Source organism: Martes martes (genome assembly GCF_963455335.1).
Source record: "Martes martes genome assembly, chromosome: 10".
Taxonomy (NCBI): Eukaryota; Metazoa; Chordata; class Mammalia; order Carnivora; family Mustelidae; genus Martes; species Martes martes.
In genome coordinates this window covers 52,138,157-52,163,640 of record NC_137898.1, presented here as the reverse complement: position 1 = coordinate 52,163,640, position 25,484 = coordinate 52,138,157, and the positions used below count along the sequence as shown (strand labels likewise).

At 54.7% G+C, this 25,484-nt stretch overlaps 1 protein-coding gene across 3 annotated transcripts in view; it reads right to left on the bottom strand.

The window, feature by feature from the left end:
* The window catches only part of LMO1 (LIM domain only 1), a 40,241-nt gene extending 15,214 nt beyond the window's left edge, over nt 1-25,027 (bottom strand). The window contains exons 1-2 of one of the 3 annotated variants that reach the window (XM_080817756.1): nt 24,830-24,973; nt 20,124-20,383 (exon numbers count right to left, since the gene is read on the bottom strand). In XM_080817756.1, coding sequence (XP_080673882.1) covers nt 20,124-20,148 — 25 coding nt within the window. In that variant the 5' untranslated portion in view covers nt 20,149-20,383; nt 24,830-24,973. Of the gene's footprint in view, nt 1-20,123; nt 20,670-24,829 lie in introns of those variants that run through there. The other 2 variants (XM_080817757.1, XM_080817755.1) reach the window with 2 other exon arrangements.
* Nucleotides 25,028-25,484: the final 457 nt, after the last annotated feature.

The window sequence follows — 25,484 nt, the reverse complement described above, 5'->3', positions numbered from 1 at the left end:
TCACCACTGTGTCTCCAGTACTTAGCCCTATGGAAATCACTTCTTAACTATCAGTTCAGTTAATGAATAAAGAGACTGAGCGGAATCTATCCGGATATTATTGGTAAGAGTCTGCTGGCCAGAGGGGGCTGATGCAGACAGCAGGCTTCCTGGAGATGGGAACCTCAGTCTGGCTTGTTGCTGGGCCATGCCACACATCGCTAGGCATCTATAGCTCTGTGTCTCTACCAAAGCAGGTCCAACTGTGGCAGTGTCTAGGTCCTACCATCCTCAATCTGGAATTATGAGAGGTCCAGTCCAGGGCTCCAACTGAGAAATGATAGCTCTTTTGCAAATATAAGCCCTCTACCCCTTATATCAAGGGGCAGCAATCCTCTTCTTCAACCCCTGCAGACCCATGAGGAATGAAGTCCCCCTCTGAATGTCCCCTTGCACATAAATACACCATCCCAACCCTCAGCGGGTGGAGGGAGAGCCCCAAAGTTCAGTCACCTGTGTAACCTCAGCAGCTCAGGCTTCCCCTTTGTGCTTGTGACCTGGACACCCCTCTTCCCCTGGCACAGACCGAGCCTCCCCTACTCCCCACCTGAGGGTCCTTTGGGCTTAGGGATGTGACCCCTCCCTCCTCCCAGCCAAGTCTGAGCCTCTGAGGGCCAGTGGGAAGAAAAAGCCCCTGAAGGTTACTACAGAAGAACCCCAGGCACAAGCCTTTCCCATCTGCAGCCTCCACCAAACCCTATCCTGTCCTGGGCTGCTGGAGCAAGCCCCCAGGTCCCTCGACAGGATGCTGCTTGGAGCCACACAGCTGTAAGAAATCAGCAGGGAAGCGTCTGGAAGCTGTGTTCCCCAGACAGCAACTCAGCGGCTCCCTGGGCACCCGCAAAGCCCACGTCACCCATCTAATGAAACAGGGCTCCCAAGGGGCCTGCAATCTCCGCAGAGGAGGAGGGCACGGACTCTCAGACGAGTCTCAATTTCACAGCATCAGGGACGTGAGCACCAACGCGCTGAACCAGAAAACGAGAGTCTGGCAGGAGCTGCAGACACACCGTGAGCGCCAGGGGATCAGAGATTAGGGCCCTTCAAAATCAATTTTGAATTCAAACTTTTAAATGTGTTCTCCAGACACAAGGAGGGGACCCTCCAGGCAGGCTCAGCCTAGTCAGATGCCGGGTTCTGCTTCCTTCTGGAAGCATCCAGAACTTATCTGCTAGCCACAGGCTGGCTGAGGGAAGGGAGGACAAGGGGGCAAGGAGGGAGACTCCAGTGCCTGCCCCCAGGGGCCACAAGGTCAGGAGCCCCTTTGGCTCTTGCTGACCCAGCACTGCCTATGGGGTGCCTTCTTGAGGCTTCCTGTTGAGACCCTGGGGGCTGCCCCACCCTCCTTTGTAGAACTGGATGAGAGCCACCAAAGGCAAGGCCTGTGTGGGCCAGATCCCTGTCCACCTCCCAGCCTGGCTGAGGAGGCTCACGGGGCACCAGCGGAGGAAGCCATTTAGGAGAAGACCTTGGGAATCGGGCAGGGTTTGTGTATTAGACCAGCCACAGGGCCCTAGAGAGATCTTGGTTCAGAAGTGGATGCCCCTTCTAGAAACCGGGTGGGAGAAAGCTTGCTATGAGTGTGAGGGTCTTGGAGAGCAGGCCTGTGAAGTCAGAGTGCTCAGCAGCCCCCAGAGTGAAGGGAAAGAAAACATTTTGCGTGCAGATCGGTAGGGCAAGCTGGCTGCTGGGCCACATCATCCAAGGCATGGTATCTGCTGCCGAGGAGCTGACAATCGTGCTGTCAACAGACAGACCATGTGGGGAGCACTGAGTACCGTTCTGGGCCCATATGGGGAGATGGGCAGGGACACACAGGGCACACAGGCCTCACCAGGTAGCTGAGCAGAACAGACTGCTCAGCCAAACCCCGGAAAAGGGTCCGGGCCCATTGTAGGAAGGCCTTGGGGGCTTGGGCCCACAGCGGATGCTCCCGCCTGGGTCCCTGCTCAGCCCCATTTGTTCCTCTAAGGGTATGATCGGCCCACCACTGCTGCCTTCTCCATCTCTGCATGGAGAAGCAGGTCCACCACAAGCCTTTTTGGCCCCAGTGACCTCACAGCCCCTGCTGCCCGGTTCTCTGAATCTCAGGCCGCTCCTCCTTTAAGCCATGCTCCTGAGACATAAACACGAGTGAGTGTGAACTCCTCTTCAGCTGAGAGGAGTCAGAAGGGGTGGCTGAAGCCTTCAGCCCACAGAGACCTCCCGGGGGTCCCCTTTTGGAACAAGGAGCAAGGGGAAGGGCTGGGGTTGCTGGACCACATAAGGGAGATGCAGCCAGGGCTTGCCACCCCTCCCACCCCCTACCTCGGGAGTGGGGCTGCCAGCTCGGCAAGGAGATTACAACATGGGCCTGGGTAATGCTCCTTTTAGTTACAGCATAAACTGCAGCAATAAAGCGTACCTGGGGAATGTTTAGAGAAAGCACTAATGATTTCTTCCCCAGTGGTTAATAAATTCACTTCCAGATCAATTTGTTCGCGATAGAGCCCGGCGAGCGGAACCCGCGCGGCGGGCACAGCCGAGTGTGTCTTTTTCAGTATAAATGATTTATTACGATGATTAGCGGCACATAAACAATTTAAAATACAACGCTAATTAGTTTGGGGAAGAAAGGAGGGGAAAAGCCACCCTGCCTCTCTCCCCATTATGTTCTACTTCCCTAAGTGTGTACTTTTTAATTAAATCCAAATGTCACAATAAATTTAAAGTGTTTTATTACCACTCGGGGTAAGAAAGGCAGTCATGCAGGCCCCCCTCTCAGACGTCTATGGGCCCAGCTGGGGGAGAGGAATGGGGGCACAAGCAGGCCTGTCTACACGCTCTCCTCTAGGCTGGGGCTCTTTCACGAGTCCCCTGGAAACCCTTCCTGGTTTCTGGCAGCCCCAGGCTGGAGAAGGCCAGGCCTGCCCAGGAGACTGCCCACTTCTCGCCTTCCTGGCCAGTCGAGATGATGCCTCCTCCCTTAGCACTGGTCCCGACCCACCCAGCCACTTCTCCATAGCCCGGCAATTCTCTGTGCCCTCTCCATGCTCTCCACCTGGGCTAAGTGTGCAGGTAACACCTTCTGTCTTCCTGGCGGCACGCGTGTCCCTTCATATACAGCATCTCAGCACATTCCCCAGCGCGAGGAGTCCCGATTACGGTTTCAGCTTTATGGATGGGGAAATTGAGGCTCACAGAGGTGGAGCGACTTAGCCAAAGACACCCAGCTACAAAGTGGACTTCTGCCGAGTCCTTATTCCTACAGCACGGTTCTATCTTGGAGCCCTTATTGGGCCACATCCGGGTCCTCATTTCCCGGCCCTTAAGATGGGGCATAAAACGTGGTGGTGGCTCAGGCAGGCCTCACCCAGAGACACATGCGAGGCAGGAGTTCAGGCAAGGGAGTTGGACTCTAATGAGGCCAGGGTCAAGATCAGGCTCTGCCACTGACCCCCAGTGTCACCTCAGTCAAGTCCGTTAGCCTCTCTGAGCTTCCCCTTCCCTGTCAGCAAAGCAGGAACATGACACCCAACTCCCAGGGCTAAGGAACCAAAGCAGCCAACACCAGCAGAGTGCTTTGCAATCCTTGACGTGCTGTGTGAGTAATAATTACTAACAAGGTCCCTGAAGGTGAGCAGGGATCCATGAGAACCCCATTTCACAGATCAGAAAACTGAAGCCAGCTGGAGAAAGGACTTACCCGCAGTTCTGCCAAACCTCAGCAGCCCGGGAGGGGCCAGGCAAGGATGCTCAGACAGCCAAGGGTTTCTCTCTGATACACTCAGGCATTGAGTATTGAAATGAAAACCAAACAGCCCTAAACACAGAGTTCCCATATGACCCGGCAATTCCACTCCTAAGTATATACCCAAGAAAAACTAAAAATGTGGGTCCTCACAAAATGTTGTATATGAATGTTCATATCAGCATTACCCGCAATAACTAAAAAGGAAAAATGATCCAAATGTCCATCAACCGATGAGTGGATAAATAAAATGTGGAACATACATACAGTGGAATATTATTTGGTCATAAAAGGGAAGTACTGATTCATGCTACGACATGGATGAACCTTGAAAACATCAGGCTAGGAAAAAAGTCAGCCACAAATGCCATGTTTTGTATGATTTCACTTACATGGAAAGTTCAGAACAGGCAAATCCATAGAGACGGAAAATAGATCCGTGGTTGCCTGGGAGTGGGTAATAGGGAGTGACGGCTAATGGGTATGAAGTTTCTTTCCAGGGTGACGGAAATGTTCTTAAATTAGGTAGTGGGGATGGTTGCACGACTGTGAATGCACTAAAAACCACTGAATTATACATTTTAAAAAGGTTGATTTTGCGGCATGCAAATTATATCTCAATAAAGGTGTTATAAAGCAAAACAAAGCAAATACTGCTTTGAGAACAGGAGGAACAGTTGATAAGAAGTCCAGCTCTAGGGTCAGGAGTGGGGGCCTGGGAGGTAAAGTCTGCCCTCACAGGGAAGTCAGGCCCTGCTCCCCCCATCTCCCGTTGGCTGCTCCCCAGAGCACCCCCATGCCTTCTTTCCTTGCCACCCCATCCAGAAATCTGGCTGAACCCACTTTTCCAGGCCTGCTTCCCAGGGATCCACCATTCTCCTCTGATCTGTCTGCTTCCACCAATACATTCATGTTTTGTCTTTTGTCATAATTTCTGCATCTTCCGAGGCCTATGCCCTACTCACCAAATTGTGTGTGCCCGTGTATGGGGGGTGGGGTGTGCCTCTCTCAGGTCTTGAGCTTGTCCCACATTGGGTACCACGAGTTAGCCTGTGTGCATAATGAATAAGATCACAGTGAGACCCTCCAGGCCCCCAGCCCAGGCTCAGTTAAGGAATTGTTGCCCTCTCCTAGGGCCTGGGAGCCTCCCTGGGACAGGGGTGTGCACGTATGGATCCAGGCCACAGAGGCCATGGAGGAACTCTGCAAGGCTACCTCTGGGTGAATGAATACCGCTGGAGAGAGCACAGACAGTACCCAGGCTCAGCACCGCTTCCTTTGCGGCTCATCTGAGAGGCTGACTCAAGAAGACTAAGCGTCCTGGCCAACAGGGGGCGCCAGGCCTGCGCCGTGACAGGCATACCCAGCCACCCTGAGCCTAGAGAGATGACCAAGGTTAGGTTCTAAGTTTGGGCACCTCAGGCCTCATCTCAGCACACAGAGCAGCCCCCGGGAGGGGACAAGACAGCTCTGGTCACTAGAGGAGGCTATCTATGCCATGGGGTGAGAGGACACAAGTCCGTGTTCTAGGCATGAGGCTGGTTCCATGAGCCTCCATGGCTTCACCATGGGCTGCTGTCTCAGGAAGCCACCCCCTTGGGAAACAATCCCCCACTTTCCCCAAACTTCTCTGAAGTCCTACAGGTCCTGGGCCTGAGGGGACCCCTCAGGGGTAAAGGGCGGAAGCTACCCTTCCCTTTAGGCAGCCACCACGTTCTAACTACTCCTCAGGTGGGCACAGTGCTGTCCAGTTGGCGAAACACATGGAAACATATTCTCCCATTTGAGTTCTGTGCAAGGTACAGGGAGGCTGCTCTGAGCCCTAATGTCCATGTGAGGAAACAGGCTTGCGGAGGCCCAGGGGCACACAGTGGTGGGTGGACAAGCAAGACTCGCCTGAGACCTCACTATCAGAAGAAGGCAGGGCAGGACTGGGGTCCAAAGCCCATGCTGACTACCTCCCTCCCAAGTCCAAAGAAGGCCACCTCTGCCGTAAGTTGTCACCTGCTCCTGTAGCCAATGTTTCTCTTAAAGAATTTGAGAGATTTCTCTACCTGTGCCTGGGCAGAGGCTCTGGAGGTTTCTCTCCTCTTGGGGGAGAGAATTAAAAGCCTTCCCTGCTGTAAGAGAAGGCAGAGCTCCTGGGAGTGTGGGCCCTGGAGAGCAGAGGGTGTGGTGCCGAGACAGGATAGAGTAGGCTAGGAGGGTTTTGAGGCCCCGGGCAGCCAGCCAGGGCCACCCACGGATGCCCCTGAGAGCCAGCTCACTGCCAAGGCAAGACCTTCGACTCATTTACACCACACAGAGGTGCCCTGAGACACAAAGATTCTGTTCTTCTCAGGGTCTATCTTAGCTATATATATATATAATTAGGGAGTGGACTATATTAGACACAGAGAAGGCAGAAATACTTAGCTCTTTCCCCAAATCAGGAGCTCTCATGGAAGCCTATCTGAGAAAGCAAACTGGCCCAGAGCTGGGAGGGCCAACCAAGAAACTCTTTAAGGACTGATCACATGAAGCAGAGGGGTTAGGAGCTGGCCCATGGCTGGTTGGGCAGGTCTGGACTGGCTGCTTCCCTACCCTGGTGTTCTCCTGCCTGCCTCAGGCCCACGGGCTTCACATCATTCCTTTGGAGCCTGGAAAGCTAGGATCTCGGTCTGGTCATAGGGCAGCAAAAGAAGAGGAAGGGGAGGGTCAGGGGAAGCCTCAGGCCAAAGCTGGGAAGAGCAAGCAAGGGTCCTTGGGACAGAAGAAGGTGAGGCCCAGTTTGCAAACAGGACCTTGGGTCTGTCTTCGCTGGGGTTCAACTCCAGAAGTTCAGGCCCTGATACTGGGATCTTGATCCCTGGGAGACGTCAGATGAGCCACCACATTCCCAAGGCCACAGCTCTGGCCATGCCCTCTACCCTTCTTTTCTTGGACTTCAGCTGCCTCCTCTGACCACCCAGACCTCCATCCCCATCCAGTCCCCTCACATGCCCAGACTGCAGGCTCGCCAGAAAATGGAAGGAAGGAAGGGAGGGAGAGAGGGAAGGAGGGACGGAGGGAGGAAGAGAGAGGGGCGGGGAGAAGTCTGAGGCTGGAGGGGTGGGGGCAGGCACCCTGGAAAGTTCAAAAGGAAGAATACTTCCCCCTAACATCATGGGCTGTTTTTGCTGCCCCTAATGTTATCTCCTCTGATTTATTTTCCCCAGAGTAGCTGTGGTATAATGTCTTTGGTCTTCGTCTCTGGTTCCTGGCACAGAGCTCCTAAAACCCTTGGCGTTTCCCAAGTGCTAAGGCTATCTTCTGTGATTTGTGAGGAGCCCCTTCTGAGCACTCCTGCATTTATGCTCCTGAGGTGACTTAAGGTGAGCCCCCCAGCTAGTCTCAGGATGAGGCTGGGCCTGGCCACCAAAAAAGACCAAGCAATAGGAGGGCTGGAACTTCCAGCCTCATGCACTGCCAGACGTCCAGGAAAGACAGGGAGGGCGATGGAGGTTAAGTTTTAAGAAACTCTCGAACCAGACTTAATGAGCTCTGGATCGGTGACTGCATCCAGGTGCCAGGAGGGTGGTGGAACCCAGTTCCCCAGAGACAGAAGCTCCTGGGCTCAGAACCTCACCCTATGTACCTCTTCATCTGTATCCTATACAGTGAATGGGTCAATGTAAGAAAATGATTCCAAGGTCTGTGAGCCTTCCTAGCAAATTCTCTGACCTGAGGAGGGGATCGTGGGAACCCTGATCAGAAGTAGAGACGACAACTGGGATTTGTGATTGGCCTCCAAAGTGGGGGCAGCCTTGTGGGACTGAGCCTTTAACCTGCAGGGGCTAATACTAGATAGTGTCAGGATTGAGTTAAATTGTGGGACACCCAGTCTGTGTCCCCTGAGAATTGGAGAACTGCTGGTTGGTGCTGGAAAACATGCCTGAGTAGTACAAGTCTTAATAAAGTGTAAGTCTGGGGCGCCTGGGTGGTTCAGTTGGTTAAAGGTCTGCCTTGAGCTCAGGTCATGATTCAGGGTCCCAGGACTGAGCCCCATGTCAGGCTCCCTGCTCGGTGGGGAGTCTGCTTCTCCCCCTCCCTCTGCTGTCCCCCCCCCCCCGCTTGTGCATTCTCTCTCAAATAAATAAAATCTTTAAAAAAGAGAAAAGTGTAAGTCTGTCCTCTCTCTGGGACAAAGATTGCTTTGTGCTTGAGATCCTCTCTGCTTACCTCCCAACCTCCTTTGCCTGTTCATTCATTCTCACTCACTATTGACTTAATAAATAATTGCTAAGCAATTATTGCTAAGTCATATATTTTAGTAAGAATTATACTATGATGATTTTTCATCAAGAAAGTAATTCTTAATGAGCTTCATTAAGTCAATTTGATTCCTTGATCTATTTTCTATTCACTAATGTTTAAGATTTTTTTTGCCCTTTCCCCATTCTTATTTTACTAAAGTTCCTCCTCCTGCCCCTTAAAACAATTAAAAAAATTCCTTATTAAAATTATTTTCATTGGGATCGATTATTTTTAAATTTAAAGTGACTATTCGGTTCATGATCAGTTTTGGCTCATATTAAATCTTACGAACTACAGCTTTTGACATTGTTGAGATTTCTTTTGTGATAATTATTTCTACCAAAAAAATACTTCCTGAGCCAACTTTGGCAGATCTACATTTTCTCAGGAAGAGTTGATTCCTCCATCAATTTTTAGTCAATAACATATTTTGCCAGGTGCAGTGTTAACTGTTGCCAGCTTTGCTTTGTGTTATTTCAACCAATTTTGGTTTTTTTTCCTGGATCATATTTTTTATTTTTATGTTTTTGATAATATTAATGAGATGTTATTCTCACACACAGGCATATTTTAGCACTGATCTGATAAAGCATTCTGAGGATCAAAGAACTGTGTGAAAACATCCATGGGGCAGAAAGAGGTCACACTCTGCACCTGGGCTGAGTACGAGGTCAGAACCTGGTACCTGAGAGAAAGTTGCCCCTGCCCTCAGTTCTTCCAGAGCCCTTGCCCCTGCCAAGACACCTCACAGATGGGAAAGAGCTTCTGGCTGGAGTGAGAGCAGCTGCCTTCAAGAGATAGCCTCTTACTGACAGGCGAGGAGATGGGGTACAGCCCTGGCTTCCTGTCATGGGCCAGAAGCAGCCTCTGCTGGGCTTCAGACTCTTCTGCTCAGAAAGTATCTCTGAGACATTCAGCTGAGAGAGGACACAGAGGCTTCTTGGCGCCTTAGTTTTCCTAACATAAAAGTCGAGGGGGAGGGGTAATTACCCAGGGTCTTTTCAGGCCTGAGGCTGTAACTTCTGGTTTACTGGCTTCCAGGCTCTGGGCCTGCTTCAGGGGTCTCCTCTACTTCTTAGCTGAGGCTTTACCTGGGAACAGCTGGAAATGAGACAGCCCACCTGGATTCAAATGTGGCAAGACCATGGGTGGAGGGCCAGAGGCCACAGATGTTCCCACCTGGGCTCTCTGCTTCTCTGACACCAGGACAACAAAGAAAGACATGAAACCTGGACAAGGAGGTTTTTCTCCAGGCCTTGGCCTCAATACACACCTTCCCCATGGACCTGTCTCCAGACACAGTACCACTGGGCAGCAAGCAGCCAGAAACCCTTGAAATGTAAATGGCGAAGCACAGACCCAGAGAGCAGACGGCACCTGCCCAGGGACAGACTGAGAGTCGGGCGGGGGGTGGGGGCGGGGAGCCAGGCTGTGGATGCAGGAGTTCTAGCTCCTAGCCCTGGGCTCCAGCCCACAGGAAAGCCTCCTTCAGTCCTGCTCCCATGTGAAGAACTGCTCAAATGGTCTCTGCCCAGGCCGCTTCGAAGATGCCAGCTCCCCCTGGCCGGGCAACAGCTGGGGAGAGGGGTAGACGCCACAGTCTAATGGCTGCGGGAAGACTGGTTCAGGGAGGTACAACCCTCCCCTCCTCCCAGGGTCCAGTGAGTGAGAAGAGATGCCTCTGGGTAACAGAAAGCTGCATGGCAGGCCCCCGGTGTCCTCCACAAACCTATCATCTGTGACACGAGGAATCTAACAGTTCCCATATGTGGCCCTGGTCCCTGCGTGTGCTTACAGTCAGTGCTAGTGCCTCTCACCACCAGGGCCAGGGAGGCCTGGGAGTGCCTTTACCACTACCTCCCCAGGCTCACGGAAGTGCTGGTTCTCTGAACTTGGACACAGACCGACTTGCTGGGCTATCCTAGGCAAGTGTCTTTCCCTCTCTGAGCACAACCTATTCCTCTGCAAAATGGGGCTAGTGTTCGATCTCCCAGCCTCCCAAGGGGGCTGCGAAGATTAAATGAAAGGCCTTGAGACATCTGTGGCCCTCTGTGGTATGAGGCAGAGGCAATGGGCCTCCTGGGGATGGAGCTGACGTTTCATCCTCTCTGGGGGCAGCTACACTGTTAGCCACCTGGGGCCAGAGTTTGCTGACCTCTCACGATAGGCTGATATCTCAGATGGGGTCCAACAATCCCATTTTCTGGTGTTCATGACCTTGTGTAATCCCCCCATTTCCTTGAGTTCTAACTGGGCTGAGTGACTTGCTCCCAAGGAAGAAAATACAGCCGAAGTGATGGAATGTCACATCTGTGATCAGATGTGTCACATCTTATAAAAGACTGTGATTTCCTGCATGCTAGCAGACACTCTCTCAATGGCTTTAAGGAAACAAGCTGCCATGTTGGAGAGGCCCATGTGGTACGGAAATGAGGGCTGGCCCTGATCCACAGTCAGTGAGGAATGGAAGCCCTCAGCCCAAAAGCCCAGGAGGAACTGAATCCTGCCAACAATGAAATGAGTGAACTGGGAAGCTCAATCCCCAGATGAATCTTGACATGAGACCACAGCCCCAGCCAACACCTTAATTACGGTCTGCAAAAAATGTCTGCGCTAGAGGACCCAGCTTAATCTGGACGTGGACTCCTGACCCACGGAAACGAGATTAACAAGTGAGTGCTGTTTAAAAATGCTAAACTGTGAAATAATTTGTTACGCAGCCATAGGTAGCGAAGACATATGCGTTGGCATATGTCTTCATGTCTTCATGTCAGCGAGGCATTGGCATACCACAGAGGACCGGGGCCTCTCCTCAGGCCACAGAGGGGGCATCCTGCAGACCCATCTCAGCCCTATAAGCCATATTGTTGCGAGTTTCCCTCAGGAGTCCAGTCCTTGCTGTGGGGTACTGTGAAGACACCAGAGGACAGATGCCCCTGCTCCAGGCTGGGGGGGCAGGAAAGTGGGCGGAGCCGACCCACCTCCTGAAGCCAAGGCTCCTTTCCAAAGAGCGATCCTGCCAGGGCTCCAAACCCCACGCGTGTCTGGAGCAGAGTAAGTGTTTCAAGGTATAACCACTTCCACTTTCTCCGCTGCTCCTCACTAAGACCTGACGAAGTTTAGGCAACTATACCAACTGTCTCCAAGACCGGCAAGAGCCTGGCCTGCTGAAGGCTTGACGCACCTAAACGGCAGTTCGTGACCACACCCATTTGACGGGTCATAACTACTATTGCAACTTACTACTCAGAATCACTAAGTGGCAGAGGTGGCATGTGAACACAGTCTGTCTGACTCAAAGCCCACGCTAGTTCCGCTTGCTTTAACAAATGGGGAAGCTGAGAAACAGAGATCCAGCACCTGATGGGACCCATAGGCAGCCCCCACACAATCCTTGCCAGACACCAGGGAGCAGGCATTGAGAGTTTTTAAAGATTCAGGGAGGGGAGAGACAGGACAAAGCCGGTGCAGGCCATGGGCTGCAGGAACCCCGTGCCAGAGCTGCTTCCTCTTACGTGGGAAGAACAGGTCTCCCTCCCACACGGGTTTTTCTCCACTGAGACTCCAAGCAGAGGGGCAGCCACTCCCGCCACACAATATTAAAATGTCAGGAGTTTAAGGCCTGTGTTGGTTGAGTCATAAGTTATCAGCACCCAGTGAGGGCCGACAGAATGCCTCCCTTAAATTATTAAGCAGAAAGCGTCAGACTGTAATATTTTGCTAAACCAAAGTACAGACACAGACAAAGATGTCATTTCAATATTTGAAACCAGCAAGTTTAATTTAAAATAAGAGCAAACCAATAAGCTCAGAACATAGTGGCGTATGAGAGGAAAATTATACTGTGAGAGGAAAAAAAGTGGAAGGACTTAAGAAATTTATAAAAGTAATCTCCAAGTGGAAATTAGAAATCAAGGCCTAGAAACAGAATAACACAAAAGAAATATTACTGTCCACTTTCTAAATCAATATAACACTGCTCCACGCCGGAATTACCATGGTAACTCAAGTAAAAAGAATCAAGCAATTCTTATTATTTCAAAATAAAATCACAGCCTGAAGCCTGGGTTTTATTACAACCACTGATAGATCGCTGGCTTGTATTTATCTGAAATATTGCTTTTCAATCAGCTGGTTTATGAATGTACACAGGCCTCTCACCAGCCCACTTACCGCCCCGTTTTGAGGCGAGGGGCTAACCAATGAATTGATTCCCGCCTGGCTGTATCTGCATATAGACCCAGGCTTGAGTCAGCTCTGGCGAGCACGGGAGCTGCTCACCCCTTCCACCTGTCCAGCAGCATCACAGGGCAGAGCGGAAAAGCTGGAGGAGGCAGCGGGGGCTGACCTCATTGCGGTTCCCCTCCAGGCCTTCCATCCAATGGCAGCCCCCTGGATGAACTGCCCTGACCACCAGCCTCCCACCCCTTGTCCCCAGGCATCCTCTTGCTGGCTCCACCCCCTCTCCCTTGAGCCCTCCCCGAGTGTCCCTCTCGCCCACCTCCAAGCCCGCCAGCTGGAACAGGGAGGCTGCAGAGCACAGTGCTGCAGTAAGATGGCCTGAACTCTGGCCCTTGCAAGCGTGGGACCCGCGACCAATTACACAGTCTCTTTGTATGGCAGTTTTCTCATCTGTGAAATGAGGATAATACGTGTGGCTTTTTCCTAGGGTGGTTCAGGGTATTCAATGAGATCATACGTGGAAGATGCTTTGGTGGAATGAGTACAGAAATGGCCCCAATTCTCTACCCCTCCTGCTGGTAGTATGCACGCCCTTTGCAATGTGACTCTCCACCTCTTCCCTTCAAGAACAGAATCTGACCACCCCCACCCTGCCCCCAAATTCAAGCTGGCCTTGTGATTTATTTTGGCCTAAGGAATGTGGCAGAAGCGAAAGCCTCCCAGAGCCAAGCCCAGGAGTCAGGAAACGTTGTGTACTTCCACTCTCCCTCCTGACCTGTTTCTACTATGAGAACAGGCCAGAAGAGCTTGCTGGACAACAAGGGATACTCGTACCCACAGCGTCCAGGAGATAGGCCGTCTGCCAGGCACGAGAGTGTCCAGCTGAGACCCAAGAGACCGCTCAGCCAAGCCCAGCCTAGAGCACTGACCTACAGATTCAAGATCTAAATGGATGCTTGTTGTTTTGAGCCTCCGAGTTTGGGGGTAGATGGTTATGCAGCGACAACTTACTGATACACGTGCAGAGCACAACGCCTCAGTTTCCAGCAAGGGTTCAATGACACCATAGCAAGTGTGTTTACAGGAGCCCTAAAGACTGGGAGGCTGAAGCCAAAGAGATCACACCATATCTGTGCAGAGAACGAGGTCCCTGCACAGAAGCATGAGGGTTCCTGGTTGATCAAGTAGTGTACACGGACATTAGGTGCAAGTTAGGTATTGCTCCCATTATAGAATGTGAAAATTGAGGTCCAGTAAGTTGTCTGGAGTCACACCGCAGTCAGCTGGGACTAGCACCCCGGTCTCCTGAATCATGCCAGCAGGCTGTGCCTGGAGACAGCAGGCCACTCCAGGAAGTTCAGCTGGGAAGAGGCGGGAGGTAGGAGCTACTGATGCAACATGACCCAGCCGGCCTGCTCTTTGGGACAGCTGCCCCGGCAACCTGGACCAGCCTGCTCGCTCCTCTCACACCCCCTGCTTTTCATTTGCCCCGAGTTGTGTCGGCCACTGCGGACGCCTGCCTTAGACAAAACACAAAATGAATATGCTCCAACAGGACACCAGCTTATTACTAGGTAGGGTGGATGGACTCTGAGCCTGGCCTGGAACAGTCTGTAAGAGGCCTTGACCACCCGGAGGCTCCTGCAAGGCCAACTGCTAGTGTGGCAGCAGGTCTCAGGCACGATGACAGGGCAGCCCAGGCCAGGCCCTGGCTGTAGTGAGAGCTGGGAGAAAGGTGCTAGGCAGAGGGAGAGGCCGGGTGGTGGCAGAACAGAAACAGGGTAGGGCCAGAGCCCCAAATGAATGCCATCCAGTTGTGTGCTGATAAACACTTCACAGTTGGCTCCTTCAACATCCATGGGGTTAATATTCCCCCCAAGGCTCATTTCCCACTACCAGTATAATGCCACTGAACTCAAGAGTTGGGGAGAGATGTGCCAGATCAGCTCTCATAGGCCCATACAAGCTGACCCCACTGGTGTGGTCCTATCCCTCATGCAGGCGTGCCAGGCAAACTCACTCTAGCAGCACCAGGAAGAGTTAAGCGTAAGGAGAGGAGGATGCCCTCCGTGCCTCAGTTGTCCTTCCACTCCAGGCAGGGCGGGCAGGCAGGATGGGCTACATGTCATATGCATCTCTGGGGCTGCTCTGGTCCCAGAAGACCTGGGCCAGGTTAGTGCCCATCAGCACCTGCCAGCGGGACTTAATGTGAGGATGGAACCGTGTCCTGTGGGCGGTCAGCAGGCTGGCAAGAGGACAGGTGATGTTCCTCCTGATCAGACTTTCCTACCACCCAGCCTCATCATGCCTCGGGGCAAGGATTAGAGGACATGGAAGTTGGGCAGAGAACCCGAAAGGAACCCTGGGTTCCCTACAGAAGCCAGGCAACCCTCCTGCACACTTTCAACCTTGCCTGTCCCCCCTGTAGATGGAAGCGCTTGCAGAGAGCGGTCTTGGAGGCTTCTTCCTACAATGCTACCTGCCTTGGGGAATCTGGCCAGTGGTGGTAAGTAGTGAAGTCAGCCTCCCTCCTGGACAGCAGTGATCAATGGCCATGATGGATAAACGGAAGAGGGAGAGTGAGTGAACAAGGCACCACATCGGGCAGCGGGTTATTTGATCACAGGGTAGTTGGTGGAGCACAAAGTCACCTCACACAGGCAGGAGGCTTCCTGGCTTATCAAGCGTATACATGGACTCCATCTCATTGAATCCTAATTAGCCCCCCAACCAGTTGGATGCGGCTGTTCTCACTGTAGAGATGACAAGGTAGAGAGGCAGAGCAACCTCAGCACTGGTGGGCATGGGGCACAAACCCACAGTGGACGTGACAGACCTGCAGAGCGTACCAGGACAGCAGAGGTGGCAGCCAGCCCACTGGTTCCCGGCACACTGTGGCACCGATGCCCTTTTCTCTACGTTGCTCTCTAACTCCTTCCTGTCTGCTGGCCCTCCCGACAGGGAGCTCCTCGGGGCCCTGGAGGTAGGTCTGAACAACAGCCTTGGCCTGCTGGCTACTTGGGGGCAGCTGTGCCCTGGGTGGAGGCAGCTCTGGAGGCAGTCCACGTTTGCTGGAGACCCCACCTTGGCTTGGGCCATGCCCCCAGTAGGCTCCCCAGCTCTGTCTTGGGCTCAGAGAAGGTCCTGTCCAACCATGGCCACTTCCCAATTCTGGCAACCGTGCCCCACAGTCCACCGTGCCAAGGCCCAACCTCAAGTTCCTCTGCCCATGACCACAGAGGGGCGGCCGCCAGCGCTCGCTGGCCATCATCCGTCTGTCCCAAGGGGAGAGAGACCGAAATAAATCTCTTCTTGGTCTTGCTCACAAATGGGTCCTGCTGGGAGGCTCTTTAAATGGGAGTGGGTGGGGTGGCCTCCAGGTCTGATTCTGGACACTGGCTGGGGTGGGGAATCAGCTCTCTGAGGGGCCAGAGGCAGGCCTGGGCTCTGGGAGAATGCATATTTCCACGTGCTAAAAAGCATCATGTGGGACATGTCCAGAAAGAGAGAGATAGTAAGACAGAAAGGCAGCCCCAGAGGCCAAGTGAGTGGCCACATCAGCGCCAAGCCCCGGCACGCAAAGGGTGAAGCTTTTAGGCAAGTGGCGGCCAGTGATCTCAGCTTCTCCCTGTCCTAATGCTCCTGAAAGGCTCTCTCCCACTCCCTGTAATTGGGCATCAGTAGTTAATGCAGTATTGACTGCATTACACGCTCCCGTGCCTCCCCTCACTAATGCCAATTGCATCACCTTGTACAGTCACCGGCTTGCTTAGCCAATAGCCGTTAAAAGCAATCCAAATCATGAATCATATGGGAAACTTTTAGCAAGACACTGCCATCCAAGGAGACAATTTACAGTTGAGTTAATCTGGGTACATTAGCGAGACATGGATTCTGGACGACAGACCAATTTATGTTGTTTCCCTGTCCCCCGCCCCCCACCCCTTAGTGCTCTGTGTGGGCAAATGAACAGAAGAGCGGGGAACAGAGAGAAGCACCTGCTTCTTTATGCAAGGCTCTGGGAGGGGGTGAGGGAGACCCGTCTCTACAGGCTCTCCGCCCAGCTGAACTGGGGCAGGAAAGGTAAGCAGCTCGTACATGCTGCTCAAGATTTGTAAAGCCTCATTTCCAAAGGATGGGAGGTAGCTGCTGCCAGAGCTGCCACAGGCGCTGCAGATGGGGACCCTCCTCTTCTAGGCCCCTGGCAGGTGTCAGGCCGGGTGCCCCCCACGCTGGCCTCATCAGGCCTTTACACACCCTCAGCAGGCAGCCGTGCCTGTTGGGCACTGCCTTCCTGCCACCCCGCTGGGGTCTCCAGAGTGGACAAGCATCACGGCCCACTCCCTGCCTCCATCTCTGGGGTCAGGAAGGGTCCTAGCCACACTCTGCTGGGAGAGACACTGTGTCTCTTTGCACTCCAGGGCATGATGGGATAGCCCAGGAGGTCCTGCTGACGGCTGAGCAGGACGGTACCCAGGAATAGCCTGGCAGGTCACCCAGGTCCACTGTGGAGGCCACACTCGCAGCGGTCATTAACAATTGAAGACTCACTGTCTGGCCTTCCTCAGGCCAGCTCCACTCTCCTTAGGCAATTTTACTTATTCAAAATGCTCTCAGAATCATGTCTGGTGTTTAGTTCTGCAACCCACCTGCTGTTTCCTGTGGGCAGCCCAGTCTTCCTACGGGGCCTTGGCAGAGGCAGCTTACCTGCCTTTCTCCAGCATGCACCTGGGGACAGGCCAGCACCCCCAAGAGGGTGCCTGCAACATCCCCTCTTGCCCAGTCCCCCACAACCCAAGGCTCTCCCTGTTCTTGGGGCTGCCTGGACCCTCTGCTGCCTGCTTCTGAGTACTCAAGCCCCCTTCTCCAATGGTCTGAGGGCTAATCTGGTTCAGAGCAGGAGTGCCCTTTGCTCCCCTGAGCCTACAAGCTTCCCCGGAAGGCCCCCAGCCGAGTGCCAGTTCAAGCACCCGTGCCAGGGAGAGAAGGGCTCTTTCTCCGGGAAAGTTGGAGCAGGGCTTCCTTTGCTGACAGGCAGGCCCCACGGCATCTAGAAAGCCCGGACCCTGAGTTCCAGTAAAGTGGAGATGGCTAGGCCAACAGCAAGCGTCCAAATGAAAGCAATTAATCTTAAAACCAGAAGTTTAACCATTTGCAAAACAGATCTTTCCTCTCTGTGGTGGCCCTTCACTGCTCGACCTAATGGATTACTTTATTAATAATGCACTGTGCTTAAAAGCAAAAAAAAAAAAAAAAATTTTTTTTTCTGACAATTCAATACTTCAGAAAGTCTCTTAAACCCGTTGCTACGGCAAAGCGATTGATATTTTATTATCTTTCAGAAGTGCAACATGAAAGCCCTGCAGCCCAGCAGAGCAAGAGCTTTGGTCCTCGGCAGCTGGCAGACCTGACTTCAACCAGAGGAGCCCCGGCCTCTTCCGACAAGATGCTGTCAGGTGGAGAAAAGGCATTGGGGGTGGTTAATAAGGGCCCCGAGTCCCTGCTGCAGCCAGACAAAGGGTGCGGTGCTGCATCCTGGAGGGACATGCTTCTTGGGGGGCCCTGGGGGGCAAGGCTGCCACCTAACCCAGAGGGCTGCCTGCTGGAAGGGCATAAGTGCCAGGAAGAAATTAGGCAGCGGGCTCGGACGGACAGGTGAGTTGATCCAGAGTCTTTCTCCCTTCCCCAATGGAAGGTGCCACCTTCAGGGTTTCCTGGAATTAGGGGAGACCAGACTAATAGGGAGTGGAGGGCAGATGTAGGAGCAGAAAGACTGCTTTTGGAGGACACCTCTGGGCTGGGCAGGACAAGAACCAGATGGCTCCTCGGGACCCCAGCTGTCTACCTTCCCGGTGCTCTAGGCCCCAGGGCTCAGTGGTATGAACTGCAGGAGGCACCACTCTGTTCCGACTAAACTGAGCCAGGGACTGAGGGGTATTACGAGCTCTCCTCTGCGGATCTGGTGGAGACTAGGGGAAAAACGCATGCCCAGGGCGGCTGCGGTGCACTGCCGTCTGGACGCAAGAGACTGGCTAAAATGACTTCCAGGTATCTATTCCTACTCAGGGCTCATCTGCAAATCTGGAGTATCACAGAGCTCAAAGGGTCTCTGGGGTACCTGCACAGAGCACCACCTAGGTGGGAGTGGTGGGGTCATTCTGCTGCATGAGACCAATCTCCTCGCTTGAGGCCTCCCATGTACAGGGCCTGGGTTTTCTCCAGTTCTGCTCGATCCTGGGGAACAAGCATGCCAAATAGCCACGGCTAAAGACACGCCCTGAGTTCCACATCTCCCCATCAGGAGAGTACCCCCACACACAGGAAGGGCCCTCTGTGCTGGCCTCTGCAAGCCCTTCATTTTACCAAGAGGGAAAGTGAAGGCTAGCTCTGGGCATGACTGGTCTGAGAGAACCCGGCGAGCTCACGACAAAATGCCTCTTCCCTCCTGGTCTGGCCTGACCAGGTCCTTCTCCTTGTCATTCTGTACACACCTGCAGAAGCCTAGTCCTCTGGTGGCCCCCATAGGGATCCTGGGAGAGGGCCCCAAAGAGCTACAAGCATACTAGGGATGGAGGTCACACCCTGGCCAGCCTCTCACAAATGCATCCCTTTGGCCAGAAGCACTTAGTTGCCCCTTTCCTCTCTTACTGTATACATGCTGAGAAATAGCCTTCAAGGCTACCCCACATGCCACCCCCAGGCCAGACACTTTAAATGCCCCTCCCTGATGGAGGTCTCAGGGCTGGTGGGGAGGCTAGGAGCCCCAGCTTGTGGTAGCAGCGAAGTGCACATCCTGTGTGACCTTGAGCAAGTCACTTAACTTGGAATTTTCACCCAGTGACCATGACAGTAACACCACTGACCCGGTGGGCAGAGGGCACAGGTCTAGGGTAGACTCACTAGTAGAAGGTTAGAGAATGGCCACCACCGTTAATCCAAGAGGATTCCTGGTGACATGCTGCAAACCACCTTCTCAGTTCCTTACTAGTAGAAATCAGGTGACAGCATGAGTGCCAACAATTCTATCCTCATCTCCCTATAGCACCAACACACCAGGCAACCATCACCTACAGGGCAAGGAGAGCCCCTGTCAGCCAAGGAACAGCTACTGTGTGGCCACCCGCCTCTGCGTTTGGGTCAGGAGGCACCCAGCTGGTTTTACCTTTAAGTGGGCTGTGATCCCCAACCTCTCCTGAACACACCAGGACCCTTTCTGCAGGGTACTCCCAGTCAGGAAGGCTTTGGGGTCTATGGGACCATCTTCTAGAGGCTTGCAGCAACCATGGGCCTTGTGTTCTGACTTCTGGGGTGCACTGAGGCTCTTGACCATGTCAGGTTCATGTCACTCTCCAGGACCTCGCCTGCACAGTGCTACTGGTCGGTGGCGGGACACTTTCTTCCTCTGGGCCAAACTCCCGCCTGCCCGCTCAGGGGACCGGGAGCCAGTGGGAGGGCACAGGAGGCGTCTGTGTCAGCAGGGGCCGGCGGGCCTTCTCCTCGCTCGCCGGGCACCCCGGGGCCAGCACCGGCTTCCCGCGCGCCCGCTGGCCGCAAGCTTTGGCGTCCTCTCGGATTACCCAGCCGGCGCGAGGGAGATGGCTGTGGTGAGAGGAGCGGCCGCAAAGACGAGACGCCGCTCGTGGAGCGCCACTGCGCGGAGATCCGAGGGGACCCAAGCCTGCACGCGGCACCACAGAGCCCCACGCGGCGGGCGCACCGCCCGCCCTCCGGCTCACTCACCCCTCCCCCGGCCCCACCTGGCCGCCCCCGCCCCGGCCCCCCGCACCCCGCCCGCCTGGCAATCCCGGCGCGTGTGCGTCCCGCCGTGAGCTCCCGCGCGGGGGGGTGGGGGGGGGACGAGGGGGTGCGGGGCGTCGACCCCCTGCCCGCCACCTACCGTCCTCCTTGTCCAGCACCATCATCTCGGGCGCTCCGTGTCCAGCCGCAGCTCGGCTCGACCGGGAGAAGGGCGCCGACTCCGGGCGCGCTTCGGCGGGGCGGCCGGTCCTCGGGCAGCGAGCGGGCTCTAATTACCCGCTTGTCCGGCTCTTAACCTAGATTGCACTCAGCTAGAATTACATTCAGGAGCGAAGCACTTCGCAGATACAAAAGCAGTCTCACCTACTTTTGTGCCTCAGAATTGCAAGGAACTACGAACTGCAATTTAGAGAGAGAGAGAGGGAGAGGGAGAGAGAAGGGGGAAGAGAGGATCAGAGCCGTTTCTTTGATTCTCACCTTCTAAATGGCTCAATTTGCCCAGTATAATCTGTCTTAATGTAATTGCATTTGATAGCTCATAACCCTGGCTCTGGCAACGACACAGCTTTCAGCCTCATAAAGTGTTTTCCCCTCGGATTTAATCTGAATCTCAATCTAAAATTATATTCAAAGAGATGGGGGAATCTCGGCGGCCGTCTCCCGCTGCCTTTCTCCCTCAATGTATGAGGTTTGCACTTCTGCTACTGAATAAATGCACACATTTCCCGAGGCCCCCCTCCCTCCCGGGTTAATGGGGAGTGGAGACGCGCGGCTGCCCGGCTCCGCAGCGCCACCTGGAGGTCGCTCGGCCCTAGCTCGGCGCTTGGTTCTGCGCAGCACCCAGGGTCCTCATCCCAGATATTTGTCCGGTGGACCACCCTTGTCTTCCACTCCCACCCTGTCAGCCTTAGTTTCTGACCGCCCTCCCAGCCAGGCTATCTTTCTCTGATCTCGTACCCTCCCTTCCTACCAGCTCTGCCGGAGGGTTCTTGTTACCTCCTGAATTGTTTGGCAAAGTTAGCCCTCTGCAGGGTACAAACTAGCATCACGCTTACCCCAGCACGCAGCCCCCCACCCCCCCGCAAGAGCATCCTAATTCCTTAGGGAGCAGAATCCTGTCTCAGCTTCTCTCTGAGCAAGCACAGTGTGGCCTTGAAGGTTTTTCTCCTTCCAAAACTATTTATTGAGCACGTATTATTCTAAGGCACTGATGATACCACAGTGAACAAAAGATTCCTGCTATTTCCGAGTTGAAAATCCTTGCTCTGTACCTCAGGAGGCAGGAAGGAAGACAGTGCTCATCTCCTCTCTTCCTGAACCCTACTTCTCCTCCAAGAGCTTGGGGTTAGCGCCAGGTTACCTAGACTAGGAAGGCCACTCTTAAATACCAAGAGCTTTTTTTTTTCTTTTTTTCCCCCTTCACAGTACCGTGATCCGAGAGGATGGAAATATTAACGATTTTCTATAGCTCAAGGAGGGCTTCAGAAAGACATGTCAGAGGTTCATCCCTGGCAGACACTTCTGAGGACTAGACCTAGGCAAGGAGAAGGCAAGGACCACCAGTTGGGATTTCATCCCATCTCTGCCTGTTACCAATGGTGGACCTTAGCAAATCACTTTGTCTGGGCCTCAGTTTCCGTGTTTGTGACATGGGAGACCTGCGCTGCTCTCCAAGGTTGCGGTGGGAGTCAGATAAGCTAATGGTTGTGAACATGCCTTGTAAACTGTGGCACCCCGACATTGCGGGGACTTATTGAGTATACACGAAACCTGGAGGCCAGGCGGTGCCCCTGAAGCCAGCGGAAGGTCCCAAAGCAGAGTGCCTGGCAAGGGTGGGAATGGGGGAGTGGGGCTGCTGCCCATCTTCCTCCAGCCTAAGTGGGGAAGTCAGGCTTTGAGAAAACAGAAGAGAGGCTGCTTCTAATGAGATGCCTCATCTGCAGCTCAGAGGGTTTCGCTTTCCCCTTCATCTAGAATACTTAATCCTAATAGTCCTTGAGTATATTTGATGTTAAATATATCGTTTTTCTCAGCCTCACTGTCCCTCAGGACTGTGAGCTGGATCTCTCCCCTGCCACTGCAGCCAGAGCTATACCCTGAGGGTCTGAGGGAGGCTTTGACTCTGCTGGCCACGGGCTCATTTCGTACTAACCTGCCACCCCAGGCTGAGCTGGGGGCCAGACAGTGTCACAGGCAATGGGCCTGACAGTCTGGCAAGGGGTAGCTTCTGGCTGTAGATGCCTCTGTGGGCATTCCCTCAGAATGGGGAGGCATTCCCTCCATGAGGGCTGCGGCTTTACTCTCAAGTCCCAGGGCCAGCTCCTCCTCCCTTTCAAGGGTCTGGCCCTGACCCACAACCCAGGACTTGACTAGCTGGAGGCACTTTCCCAGTCTCTTGCTCATGTTAGGCTTGGGGCTCTGTCCCAACACCAGCTTCCTCAAGCCTCCAAGTTACCCAGTTAGCAGCCATCCCACCAGCATCCCTCTGGGGAGTCGGGCACCCTGTACCCCACCTCAGGAATGGGAGCAGGCCTGTAGTTCTGAGCCATGGGCTGAAGAGGCAGGTAGGGTATGTCAGCAGGGGGTCGCCACTGTGTGTGAAGGGCTGCTTGTGTCCACAGGCGGCTCTCTCTGCACCCCCAGTTGTGAGCATCAAGCTCCCACAGTGATCTGGAAAAGGGCCTCCAAAGAGGCCTTCCACTTTACAGAGCTACCCAGCAAGTCTTGGAGGGTTTAGATGACTGGAGCTCTTAGCCAGGAAGGGGCCCACTGGAGGGACAGAGCCAAACATAAGCCTCACCCATCTGGCAGCCACCCTCTCAGTTCATGGGGAATTGCTGGCCAGGAAGGTAAGTCCTGTGCCCGGGCCTACCCCCACCCAAGCTGCCTCCAGGTCCAGGGGCACACCCACAACACCAGAGTGGAATCCTCAGATCCTCTGGGGCTGGGGGAGGTGGTTTGTACCCAACATAGTCCACAGGCAATGAGCATGTACTCTCAGGTCAATGTTGCCAAGAGTGCTCCAGAATGTCTTTGAGATGCCTCTAGGGACAGCAGAGACAGACCAGCAGCTGATCAGCCCCCAGGTTATGGTGAGGAGAAAGGGGGTACTACTGGCTGCCTTTCAAAGTTTGGGGCAGGTCCTAGCAGTTTTTCCCTGTACTTGGCAGGAAAGTCCTGAGGAAGGGTTCCTGCACTGGATTTGGGAGATGTGTGTGGGGTGGGGGTGGGGTGGGGGGGGACGGGAGACTCTTTGCCCCAGGGCCTGGGCAGACCAGATATTCCAGAACTCAGTGGAGGCTGTCAGATGTGCCTCAGCCTGAGGGCCCTGCTTCCAACACAGTGCAGCTGTATCCAAGATGGGTCTACAAGCTGGCTTCACAGGTGAAGCTCACAGAGGTATTTGGAGTGGCCGCCACAGATGACAGGACAGAGTGACCCTACAGATTTTGCAGTACAATCAGGATGCCTGCTGGCCAAGTTCAGATGCCCTGCTCTGCCCCCTACTAACAGAAAAGCAGCCTAAACACAGGAATTTGCAATCATCTAGAGTGGAGAAGTTGACAAACTTTCCTCCTTTGTCGAGGAAGCTGCAGTTATATCTGTTAGGCCTGGTGGAGGCCTAGGCCAAATCTGCTCCCCCAGGAAGCAAGCCTCTGTCACCCTCCTGATGAAGGCCAAGCCACCCCTGCACAACAGCTCTGAGAATGTTATGGATGTAGGCTGACCACATGTCTTGGTTTGTCCCAGGACTGAAGGGGTTCCCAGAAGGCAGGACTCTCTGTGCTAAAACCAGCTGGTTCTGGGCAAAGCAGGACAGTTGATGACCACAATGGGAGTTGGTAGGCTGGGACGAGGGACTAATGGGGCCAGAGAGAGAGGTCAGGCAGCCAGACCCTTCACTGCACACCAGCAGCTGTGTTGTAGCCTCAAATTTCCCAGCCTCCTGCTCAGGGCTTCATCCCTCAGGCACTGAGGAACTGCCTAGCCCCAAGGAATGGCTCTATGGGGCAGCCTGGCTGTGCCTTCTCTTGCAGATTGGTAGTCACAGTGGGAAAGCTGTGAGTTGGACTCAGGCTTGGATCCAGATTTTTCGAGAACCAAGCTTACTTATGCAATTTAGGGGTTGGGGGTGCTCTTTAAGAAAAGGAATACAAGCCTGCTAACACAAAATGACCATCAAAGGACTATGAAGCTGAAACTTCATAAGCTTCAAGGTAAATCCGCCCCCCCAACCCCGATATTCTGGATACAGGACCCAACCCTAGCCGGCAGGGCAACTCCCGATACACTTGACGGAAGGGGGGGGGCTGCCAGGGGTGAAGCAATGTCACCCATCCCGCAGCTGTGAAGTTCTAGATCTGAGGGACCCCCGGGCCGTGCGGGTTTGCCTGCAGGCTCTCTGGGTATCCCCCTGGGGGAGGCGTTCCGCAGTCGGGTGCGGAAGGCGGGCGCGCAGACACCCAGAAAGCCTAGGAGACTTGGGGGCTGTGAGCACTGCGGGGAAGCCCGCGGCGGCGCGGGTCGCAGAGGCGCTCCCAGTGTCTGCGAGACGGCAAGAGCCAGAGAGAAAGTTCCCGGCCGGAGCGTGCAGGGCTGGCGGGCCCGCGGCGGCCCGGGTGACTTCCCGACCCCGCTAAGGAACCCGCGGGCTGAGCCCAGCACCCCGGCACGCACGCCCGCGCGCACACCCAGCGCCGCGCTTCCGGGAAGCAGCCGAGCGGCCCGAGCCAGCCGAGGCCCGCGCGGGGGACGCTGCAGCCGCGACGCGAGCGGGGTGGCCTCGGCAGGGCCCGCGCCGCCGCCGTCCGCGCCCGCGCCCCACCCCCAACCCGGGGCACCTACCGTCCTCCTGGTCCAACACCATGATCCCCCGGCGGCGCCAGCCCGGCACGGGCCGAGGACGCGGAGGGGCGCGCGGCTCGGACTCCGCCGCCGCCCGACTGCGTTGCTCCCACCGGCCCCGCGCGGGCTCCGCGCCCCGCGCCCGGCGGCCGGGAACTGGGGCAGGCGGACCGGCGCCGGCAGCTCAGCCCCGCGGGCAGGGAGCGCTGGCGGTGGAGGGGGGTGGGGGTGCGGCCGGCGCGTCCCGGGGGCGGGGGCGCGTCCGTCCGCCGCGGGGTCGCGGGAGCCGCTGGAGCAGCCGCTGCCCGGGCCGGGCCGGAGCCGCCGCCGCCGCCGCAGCCGCGCGCCCGTTCTCGTCCGCGCGGGCCGCGCTAGCCGCTGCCGAGTGCAGCCTGCGTTTCCCAGGGCCCCTCAGTTCCCCTGTTAATTAAATCAATTCATTATGCTCAGATCTGATTAGCGGCCCTTCCCCCCTTTGAATCAATTATTCAATACACAAACATAATTGCTTGGGCCAGAGGTGCCCGCCATTAGCTTATTTAACTCCAAGGACACTAATTACCCGCAGGGCACGGGAACTTTTCTCATTAATTCTGACAAAACACAAAAGCACAGCCAGAGAGTGTGTGCGTGTGAGCGACTGCGTGCGCGCGTG